Here is a 12,290-nt window from a genome sequence, read left to right on the forward strand (position 1 = left end):
TTATAATATAAAATTGGACTTTCATCGCCTTTAGCCATCATTTCATTTATCTAGATATTCACACTTATTGCATCATTTTCATGCTTCTTAGTTTTATACGCAATATTATAAGACCTTTTAATATTATTTATATCTTGTCTTTCCAGTAAAATAATTCTTTTAATCCCTCCCTCAATATCTGAAGATCGTACATCATCTAGTATCCTATTTACTGGTACACCCAATGCTAATTTTCCTGTACAAAATATTATTTCTTGATATTATAATTGTTTCGATAATAATATAAGTAGACAATAAAAGTAAGTACCTACCTGCAATCATACTTCTATCTTCAACAAATAATTTTTGTTTTCCAATGACATGTACTCATGTGTATGCCATAGATGAGTACTACAAAAATTTACTTTTATATTTATGTGATCAATATGCACTTTTATGTTAAATGTAAAATGGACAAACATGACCAGTTTTAATTAACTGATCCACCACTCTTTGAAGATTTATACCCCTGTTTTATTATGATATGATATTATTATCAAAGATGTTATTAACTATTAATATAAATAAAAATAATAATAAAATATTAAATTTACTTTATTCGTGTTTAAGTGTATTTTTTATCTTCATTTATTTTTAATGATGTTGACTTTACGTCTTTACATACTGACACAATTCTTTTTCTTCAATATCTTTTTTCCAATAATTAAAATCTGTGATAAATTTAAAAATCCACAAATTAATTTGTATATGCGCTCATTAAAATGAACCCCTACAACCAGACAGTAAAGCTATATGTCCTACCTGACACTATATACCAGTACACTGCACAACACCCAAGACAACATTTTATTCACAGACATTTTGTTAATAATAAATTATTGATGAACAATATTATTGACATTTATTAAATGCCTGAACTAAAAAAAAATATTTGAAAACACTAACCAAATAATAAAGAACAATATTTATTAGTGATAAACTCGTTTTTCAATACCATGCAATTCACAAATAAAACATGATTTTATAGGAAGGAACACAAAAAAATAGAAAAACGACAAATTAATGACTTATTAGAAATTGGGGGATTTTTTTTAAAAATAACATTATTTTAAAGTTGAATGTCTTTGACCATTAGATCCAAAAAAAATTTGATAGACTTTTATCCGTAATATTAAAAATGGAAAGAAAAAACACATTAAGAAAAAAAAAGCATCCGTTTAGAGAATCAAAATATATATTTAATATTAACCTTTGAAGTTTTTAAAATTTAGTACTGTTAACTCAATATTCACATTATGTGAATTCGATTGTAAATGGGAAATCAATACGTTAATTGTATGAAGAGACTTGGTACATACGCAGTAGCAAATGAGCATGACATATTTAAATGCTCAGTGGTATTTATGTGAGCTTTAACGTGTTTTACTAACATTGACTTAAAATTAAATGATTCGTCACAATCATTACAGAAGTACACATTTCTTTTCAAAAGTCTGTGCTTTTTAAAACCCTCATATTTTTTCCTCAAATGCTTTTTTAAACCTGAAATGGTCATAAACTCAACTTGACAAATCTCATAGGAAAACATATTACAAATAATATACTAATTTATAAAAAAAATTGTAAGTCAAAATAAAACTTAAAATTAGGAAACCGGCAAATCTACTAGTCGGCAGTGGCTAAACAAGAAAAGTTTACTATGTTGTGATGACACATGGAGTACACGCTTTACTAAAATAGGCGATCTTCCAATAATCCCGAAATCTCCAATTTATTATTATGTGCCCTACATTTATTTTTATGTCCCAATTAATGCGATAAGATAAAATGTAATGAATATGTAGAGAACATAGTAGTGATGTACCATCTACGACTAATTTTATTTAGTTGGGATTTTCGACGTTCAGCTTGGCATTACTCTTATCGTCTTACGAGTATAATATAGCCATATGTCCGTAAGGTAGGTATGTTTATTTTTTAATATTTTATAATACGAAAATTGGGCATTTTTATCGCAGTAATGTATTAAATTTGCTATTTTACATGCACCCATGCACGCAAAAACATTGTATCTATCTATAGGTCTGATGGGTAATCAAATAAATCATATTTCCCCGCCAAGATGTAATACAATTCATATATAATAACGTGATAAGTAAACATAACCACGAACGTGGTCATTACAATGATAAGGACATATTTCCTGCGAAGAACCCACAGACTTCTATTTAGTACAGAAGTCTGTGCCCTGTGGAAGAACCGTTTATAGTCTATCTCTCTCGTAGATATTGAACTCTCTTCCCCAAAAAATACCACAACCTCTTACCCCAGTATGGCCATAGGGGTGTCCTATCCAGTCTTATATACAACTCTATTCGCCGAGAGTTGACCCACTCGCTCGACGAAAACCGGTCGCGGCCGCGCAGGCCACCGCGTCTTTGAAGCGCTAGTGGTGATCGTCGCCAGTAGTAGCTGCCTACCACGACGAGCACTGCCGATCGCCGAACACCGCCGACCAATCACAGACGCCGATATCCTACTCCGGGGGGGGGTCTGAATATTCTGGCGGCTCAGTATGGATGCGCGCAAGTTGGTGAAATCTCGGTCATGACGGATTGTCATGCTCTCAGCGAATAGAGTATATATGTCTATGGGCCGGATAACATGTAAGTACTATAATTATTACATATTATTATTGTTATTATTATTATTCCCACGACAGTAGCTTATACCGTTCGGTGTCTACTGTTATTTTGTATGTTTATAATAACAATAATAAAAATATTAATTATAATATTATCTTTGTAGCATTATAGTTTATTCAAATCTATTATTTTCTCCACGAAACTCCAGGTACCTAACGTACCCTACTCCAGGTTAGCGATTTACAACTAATATTATTATTATTATTATCATTATTTAGTTGTTCCGTTCGTCGTTCGCGCTTCAATCGCCATTGTTGTTTGACCGCGATTACAGTCTTGCATACACAGACTAAGATATACAGGACTGGACACGAGATGTATATTGTGGTTACCAAATGTAGTTCAACAGGCAGTGTTCGGAGGGATATTTTCCTTTTAGCATTACTACTTACTAGCGCCGTCTTGGTTGGTGGATACTTATGGAGCTAGAACACATCATACAAATTTCTAGTTCCAAAAGTATCCACCAAGACGGCGCTAGTAATGCTAAAAGGAAAATATCCTCCCGAACTCCGCCTGTTGTAGGTACTACATTTCGTAGTCAACCCCCCACACCCTCCAACCTTGTCGTGTCCAGTCCTATATACCTTAGTCCGTGCTTGCATAAACTCAAGTACCTAGTACCTGCGTAATCGTAATCATTAATCACTATAAAAAAAACCTCAATCTCGAATCGTTGTAGTTCCGAGTTGTTGTTGACTGTAGATTTTGTCATGGTTATTATTTTATCACCATTACCAACGTCGTACCTCCATAGATAATATCATGACAAACTATATAGGTATCTTTACAGGTGTACTATAGTAATGCAGTACGCGCGTCTCCTTCACCTCCGTCCAATGTCGTAGTTCTCCTTTCTCCATTTCTAGTTGGTTGATTTTGTTCTATGTTACTTATGTATGTATATCATTGATAGCCAATATGAAGTGGAGAACTACGATAAAGGCGAAGTAAAGAGCAGAGGATGCGTATCAAAATAGGTACTGTGATATACCTATCTAATTTTTCATGGATAATATAATATTCTTCTATTATCTATGCGTACATTGTTCAACAAGTGGCCGGCCTTACTATCAATCGTTTCGTCGAATTCTTAACAACCGCTGATGTAACATAAATCACAATAATTATTATAGGTTCCTAAATAAATTGAGTTACTATACCTACCATTGTTACCTACTATTGTGCCGGTCGAAATATCGACCGTGTATTTCTAAATAAATACATCAGGTATTATATCAATCGATGTTATCATAGGATTTTTGTTAGTTCACGAGTTTTCCCCTTAGGTAATAGATTAAAAAACGTCTACGCTTGGTCAAAATGCTGGTGGCTTTTGTTGGATGATGTTTTTGTTGATTGCTCTTTCATTCATATTCTTGATCGTAAAATACCTAACAATGTCACATTTACTTGTGGTGTTTATTTTGTTTTTTGTTTTACAAAGTATTCGTAATTGATAGTCTCCATTTCTCTTGCATGTAGCATAATAAGGAATTTAAAATTTCCATAAGACTAATCATCAAAACTTCTATAACTAATATTTTTATGATTTTGCTTCAGTCTTATCCTATAAATTGTTTATAATAATTAGGTTTAATTTGATATAATAACCTACCTATAAAATAATAATTATACATATTATATAGGTATAAAAAGCAGGTAAATGGATGTCACTCTGCTGTACAGCAGATTACAAGTGGATCATTGTATAATGGATTGTATTAGACTTGAATTCAATGATATTATAATATCATTATATAAAAAAAACAATTCTGAGCGGAGACAGTTTGTCAGTCTGGATATTTTATATTATTATTATTTATTATAATATCATGTATAACTGTATAAGTTGAATTAATATGATATTATAATTTTTTATTCGTTTCTATGGTGATAAACAAAGCGTTAGAAATTAAAATCTCATTTTTAGCATTTTTTCATAATTTTCCGGTGGTTTTTCCCGTGGCATTAAATAACTATTGATAAAATCAAAAAATGAGTACCATCTTGATCCGATTTGCTAAAATATAAGGGTAGCTAAATATAAGGTATATACTATACAGGATATAAAAAAAAAATAATAATATAATTAACACCATTGTAAAACCACTAGCTTCCTTGCTCCGCTCAGAATCTAAAATGAGTAACTTCTATTTTGTATTTTTTTTCAGATCTATATTAATTCTATTCTATATGTGGATGATCACATAATTAAACAATATGAATATTGATTGTACAATGACTAAATCAGGCGATATGAATATTGATGGTGAAAAAACTGAAATCATGTCACCCAGTAAATTAAATGAGTAAGTTGATTTTTTATTCATTAATAATACCTAATTAATAAATACCATCATAATATATTGTATGATAAAAAAGTAGAACAAATCTAGCTTACACACATTTTTCAATATTTTTTTTTTTGGAATTTCGTGTGTAACAGTAAAGTATTCAGTAAAGAACACTGAACAGTGGTTCAGTAATAAATTTTATTTTTGAAACAAGTAAATTGATGTTTTAAAAATAATGGTACAAAAATAAATCATCGGAAATAAATAGTTTTTAAGTTATTGCCTCATGAAGTTTTGGTGTTTTACTCATTTGTACAACACTCTATTTTACCGTGCTTTTGGAACTTTTCTGTTTTACCAAACACCCTTTTATTTGCAATTTTTTTTGTTTTAACATACCTATGTAGTCAAGCATGCTAAAAACGATGGGAAGTCAGAAATTGGTGGTTGGACTCAGTTATAGCTAATTTAAATTTATAGTATTTTAATACACACCCAGCGTGGTCATTCCCTGCTGGGACAATTGAAATCAAAAACTCCAATACTGAGGTTTTTTTTAAATTAATATTTTTAATATTTTTTCTAATAGCAAGTGAAATTGTTTTTACCTTGTGACCTATTCCTAAAAACTAATAATTTCCAACAATTTATTTTTGCACCATCGTTTTTGACTCGTAGTACTTAGGTTTCTGAAAAAAAAACTGGAAAAATTCTTGTGGGCGCTTAACTAGATTTATACCAAAAGGGTTCCATTAATTAGCATAAAATAGTATTAATTATATATGTCATATATTTTAAAGTATGATTTTTATCAATTACTAACAAACTATACGAACCCTATAGTTTTAAAATGTAGGTAACTAATCGTACCTATTTATAAATAATTAAATTTATTATATTTAATATTTATCTCGATATTTATTGATATAAATGAAGTAGGCAATTAATTAATTTTTCTTGTGATGATACCAACCAGTAAAAATAAAAGAAATACCTATTCTTGAATACATTTCTATATATCGCGAAAAAAAAATTGTTCTGAAAAATATACTAAATAGTGATGGTAATATTGAAAATATTACCAACAATAGCATAGGTATAAAATATTTTGTTCAATTTCCCACTAGGAATTAATATAAAAAACCTTGAAGACTTCTATAATTCCAATTTCACATCATTTATTTTATATTAAAATTTCATGTACCATAAAAATAATAATTTTAAACTACCTACATTGTTAATTTTTGAATCACTCTATACCAGGGGTGGCCAAACTTTTTTTGATTAAGATCTAGTGAGGGTATATTTTTTCTTTTAGGATCGACTAATGTAAAAAATTATTTTAAATTAATAATAAACATACTTATATAAATAATAAAATTAAAGTGTTATGTTATCTAAAATGAGTGTTTCACATTAAATTTCTAAATAATTTTTAAATGTATTAACATTATACTGTTGATGTAGAAGCGTGTCGTTGCATATATCATGGCCAAACGAAGACTCCGTGCTTAAGTCTAAACCTAACCTACTCAGCTTTTATAAATTTCATGTGAGAAAATTCCATTTCACACTAACAGGTTAATCCGAAATATATGTATTTAATAACTGAATCTACTAAATGACAAATTCATGAGAATAATTAATAAATTCTAACAAAGGGATCGACTTAGAAATCGTCCAAGATCGACCAGTCGATCGCGATCGACTGTTTGGCCACCCCTGCTCTATACCTATATCTAAAACTAACAATTACACTACTGACCTTTGTCTTATAGTTTTCCATTGGGAAGCGGTGATTTTCTGTCTTTGTCTAATACACGTGCAACATAGGATTATAGATGTGTTTTATTTCCAACGCACCGATTAATCTAGTGAAGCAATAAGAATTCTGAAAACATTTGAATTTGATGTCAAGTCTACTTGAGATCGACTTTCCCACATTTTTGATATTATCCCCCCAAAATCATAAAAACAATATATTAAAAAGAGTAATTAAAAAATTTACATATTTCAATTTTTGAAGAAGTACTAATCAAAAAATCAAAAATGTGGGAAAGCCAATCTCAAGAAGACTTGACGACAAATTCAAATCTGTTTTCAGAATTCTTATCGCTTCGCTATATTAATCGGTACATTGGAAATAGGACATGCCTATAATCCTAGGTTGTACGTATGTTAGACAAAGACAGAAAATCGCAGCTTTCAATCCCCTTAAATTTAAAATAATATATAAACCTCATTAAAAATATTGTTGTACTTACTTATATAAATATTATTTTTAGCCTCCCTCATCATGGGACACTAAATAGTATAAGTATTTTTTGATTAATGAAAATAAATTAGGTGTTTTACAACTCTTATTTTTTATTCATAAATTAATTTGTTCAAAGATGAATATAATATAATATACAATATACACTTCATAAAACTAGTAATTCTATTGATATTAAAAATAAATTTAGGATTTCACTAGAGATTTTAGTTCTTGTTGTCTAAGTAATGGCCGGCATGGGTCGAGCAAGATTACTTTACAGAAATTCTGGGGTCTTTTCTTAATTGCATGTATTTCTTGTGGGTGCAAGCGGATTCACAGTTTTGTTGAGGGAAATTATTGTATCATATTTTTTTAATTCTACTGTAATCACATGATTGTAAGCATAGACAATACTAGTAAAACATGTCAAGAAATGAATATTACCTTTGAAAATTGACTTCTTATATAATCTATGTTGTTAAAATAAAATTACTTCCTATGTTTCTTCACATAATATTATAAACTTGTTTATCTATCTGGTAATTCAACACTTATTTATAGATTACAAAATCAGTATATATAATTGTTTTTCATATTTGCTTTTACCTTTTTTTCAAAAATCTTAAAAACATAACTACAGAAATATGTAGATATATAACAATAATAATTTAGTAACACCTATACTTACTTCTCAGTGGAAATTAAACCAATAATTTGAACATGCTGTCATTGTTTAATAATAAGTAATACGTTTTTCTATAATTCATGTATTCTGCTTTAATGTCAAACTAAAAATTAACTAAGTATTTTATAAGTTACTAAGCATTTTTAACTTGTATTTTATGGTAAATTATGGTATTAGAACACCTGTGGAAAAACTAACCTTATTATCAAACATGATGTTTTACCATCAGATGTAGAGCTAATTACAAAAAAAAATGTTGAGTAACAATAGTTAAAATATACATTTAATAAATTGATTTAAAGTTCTGAGAATAGTTATAGATGGATAATATTTTATCATTGATAATAATGTAAACATTATTTTTTTTTTTTAGATCTGAACCGTATGATATTTTTAAACAACTTCCACTTGAAATCATAAATAAAATTGTGCTACAATTAGACTTCAATGATATTTTGAACTTGAAATTAGTTAATAAGAACTGGCGATGTGTATATTTAAACCAAAATGAGATATGGGCGAGGATTTGTAAGAATTTAAATATACGAGCCATTGATTACAACCGGTGTCTAAATGATAGGGCAAGACATAATTCAGAATGCATAGTATATGCTGAAATAATTTCAGAAAAATTATTTGGGCCTTTATGTGATGATTGGCTAACTTTTAACCATTATATAACGATTGTCGAGAATATGAAAAATAACCATTTTCCGTTCATTATAATACCTCGTCGACGTTTTAATCAATCATATTATACTGATGATTATATAGTAAATATAAATTACTACTATAGAAAACCAATTGAAATACTTATTTTAAATGGTGCAGGTAAACCTATAGAAAGACGAATTTTGCCAATATTTAATTTACTTAGAGAATTTATTAAAAAATGTTTTTTAAAAAAATATCCACTCAAAATAATTGGTAATAAAAGATTCTTGGTACTTGAAATTTGTTCCATTATATTTGTATATTCAATTAAGAATACCGAATTTAACAAAAAATTTTTTAAAGTGATACAGAAATCTGTTGATTATGGCTTGAATAAAGATGATTTCAACGAAAAGTTCTTAATTGATCATTGTGATACAAAATTTGATTTATATGATAATAAACTAGCATTAGTGCATCCAGCTACTAGTACATTATTTGTAACTGATTTGAGTACAGAAGAAACATATAAAGAACTGCAATTTAGCTCAAGAGGATGCATTGTTGATAGCATGAAATGCTCAGACTATAGACTCATGATTGGAATTACAAAACCGGTAAATTTAAAAACTTAAATTAAGAATTAGTCAATTATACTGTTTGTCTGCAAGTGATTTTTATACTTTAAATCTAAAATATTTTTGCCATCCAACTCATTACATACAATTCCGTTATCTAACTGTATATACAATTTCTTGCAAATAAAATCCATAGCTAATTTCAATAAATAAAAAAATGTATTTAGGGAAATTTGCATGATACCATTTGATTCTACAACTGTAACTCACTTTAACATATATATTATAGTAGGTAACAGCGTAGATTAAATACAGTATTGGAATTATATACTATTTATACCCTAGAGTAAATACTCATCTGTAATTACTCTATGATTTAAGCTAAATAAAAATAATTATTCAAAGTGAAAAGTAATTTAAATATAGATTTTTGTTGAGTACAAAATATATTTTTTGTTTTTTATCATGTACTCTTTTCTATTTATTTTTATTATTGTAAAATAACCATTTAAATTTTATTTAAAAAAATCTGATTTTTTAAACACTAGTATTTAAATTAAACTTTTTAGTGCTATATTATGATTCTTAATATTAACTATTTTATTACAAGCTAATTTATTTATCATATCTTATTTTTGTTTATGAAACAAACAAATTTACATTTATTATATTTTAATTTCCAGAAAAAAAATAATTTTGAAGCTGCTAAACATTTGGCAATTCTTCATCAATTCAACAGATGTACAGAAAACAATAGATTAAAGATACCCTTGTTAGGGCCCGTTACTCAGTTTAAGGCGATCGGCGATTGTATTGGAGTAGAAAACAAAGGATCTACAACTCCATTTATCACATTGAAAAATAATTCAGTCTTAAACGTGTTTTGGCTTAAATGCAATACATTTTCATTTGACTGTACTAGAAACTATATTTATTATAATGTTAATAAAAGTATATTTCAGTATGATCGCTTAAAGTCCACGTTGTTCGAATCTGAAGTGGTAAAAAAAATACCTGTTAATGCAATATCAAATCTCTTTCCTCTAACATCTTTAAATGATAGATATTTGTTAGTACGATCCACTCATCCAAATTCATATGAAATAATTGACGTCAAAGAACATGTTTCTATTAGGACTATACATTTAACTCCAGGGTATTCATTAGTTCATGTGGGTAAATTATCTATGATATTCTCTAATTCCCTTAAAACTATGGTGGTTGCATTTAATTAATCATGTAGTTTTTTTTTTAATTTATGTATTATGATTATTGTTTTAAGCTCCATTACAATGCAATGTTTATTGCAAATAATGTTTTATTGATTAATTATGAATTTAAAATTTATATATATATTTTTTTTTTTTTTTTTTGAAGTTATAAACAACTGAATTTGTCATGATAATTAGGTTAACTTACTATGATAGTGTTGAATAGGATTATATAGACATTTTTAGCATACTATTTTCATATTTTTTTTTATTATTTCATTTATTTTAATTTTATTTTGTGTAAGATTTAATATTACATTTTCATTTGGATTGCAATATTTTTTTTCAATTATGTTTTTTTTTTGGTTATAATATTCTAAAAAAATGCATTTTTTCAACATTAAATTTACTCTACAAAATAAATTAAAAACCATTACTGATTGTCATAAAAAATGAATTTATTATTAAAATAACTGTAAATACTTAAATGTTGTTTAAGGTTTATTTGAAAAATGATTGTTTGAATATATAATTTAAGTTTATATATATTTTAAAAATTAGGTATGATAATATATTACTATATTATTAGTATAAATATGTTAAGTAATTAATTTAATCAACATTTAAACTTATTATTTAATATGAATAAAATATTTAATATAAATAAAACTATTATCTTGATTGTATAATTATGTTTGAATCATTTAACATAGTCTCACATATTATTAAACTTGCTAATAATATAATTTAACGGTTAAGGTCATAATAAATAATATGTATTGCCTTTTCGTTCAAATGATTTCAAATGATTTAAACGACATTTCGAATACACCGAATTCCAAAAATAGACGAGTTTATCTACCATCAGTATATTGCGCGACTGTACAACACGTAACACCCGTAGCCCGTAGGTATTCTATTGACTTATTCTTTGTATTATAAAATATTTGCAATTTTAACTTTTTCAGTCGATAGTTGTCATCTATTCAACTATTCGTCTAAGGTAAGTGGTAACATCTTGTTCTGTAGGTACTATATTATTATAAACATCAACTCTATAATTTTAATATAGCCTACTCGCATATGTTTTTTTTCATATTATTCATAAGTCAACATATTTGCATATTTGTGCTATTTTAATAATAATGAACATTGACAATAAAAATGAAAAATATGTGTAGGACACAAAACTAAAATCATTTTTCTTCGTTTAAATATCTAATTTCGTCCAAATTTGAACATAAAATAACTATAAAAAAACTGTTTTTTTAAATATTTTTTTCATTTTTCTGTTAGTTACAGAATAACCTAATTACGTGGAACCCTGTTTTACATTTTTCAATCTTTAGCTATAAAAATTAATCCTTTTACACATTTTTTAATTTTTAATTTGATAGTTTTTGTCAAAATTCGAAATTAAATTGCTTACAATAAATTTGTGACCATGTATTTTTAATATTTTTTAACTGCTGTTGTAACAATATATTAAGAGCATTGTATTAAATGTTCACGCTTTTTGACCCAACGAACACAATTTAATTGATATTTATAGAAAAATAACCAAACAAATCGGAAACTGAAAATATCCGTAAACAAGACAAAACAAGTCAAAATATTTTAAAAATGTTATGATGTAAAGAAAATTCTAATATAAACGTTCAGTGAAAAATCCATGTATCTACATTGTTATTTGTTTTAAAGTTACACTAAAAACCATGATCGATTTTGTCGAAAACTGATTTTGCGTAAACATTCCCGTTTTTCCTTAAATTGTTTTGTTTTTCTCGGATTTTTTTACTTTCAACCCTCCGGAGTATCACTAGATTCACTTTCCCATCAGAAAAGATACTTTTGAAAAAATTCTAAGCATTTTTACTGTCTTAAAAAGTGATGACAAAAAAAA

General features: G+C 27.5%; 1 protein-coding gene across 2 annotated transcripts; it reads left to right on the plus strand.

Annotated features, from left to right (window-relative positions):
* The first annotated feature begins 2,587 nt into the window (after positions 1-2,587).
* On the plus strand, positions 2,588-10,512 carry LOC100573493. 2 transcript variants are annotated; one of them, XM_016806262.2, is made up of 4 exons: positions 2,588-2,666; positions 4,880-5,017; positions 8,318-9,215; positions 9,860-10,512. In XM_016806262.2, exons 2-4 carry the CDS (start codon positions 4,929-4,931, stop codon positions 10,409-10,411), a joined length of 1,539 nt encoding a protein of 512 aa, XP_016661751.1. In that variant the 5' UTR covers positions 2,588-2,666; positions 4,880-4,928; the 3' UTR covers positions 10,412-10,512. The 2 variants fall into 2 exon arrangements, with proteins under 2 accessions (XP_016661751.1, XP_016661753.1); XM_016806264.2 differs by lacking the exon at positions 2,588-2,666 and adding an exon at positions 3,117-3,685.
* Positions 10,513-12,290: the final 1,778 nt, after the last annotated feature.

The sequence above is a fragment of the Acyrthosiphon pisum genome, chromosome A2, assembly GCF_005508785.2.
Source record: "Acyrthosiphon pisum isolate AL4f chromosome A2, pea_aphid_22Mar2018_4r6ur, whole genome shotgun sequence".
Classification (NCBI taxonomy): Eukaryota; Metazoa; Arthropoda; class Insecta; order Hemiptera; family Aphididae; genus Acyrthosiphon; species Acyrthosiphon pisum.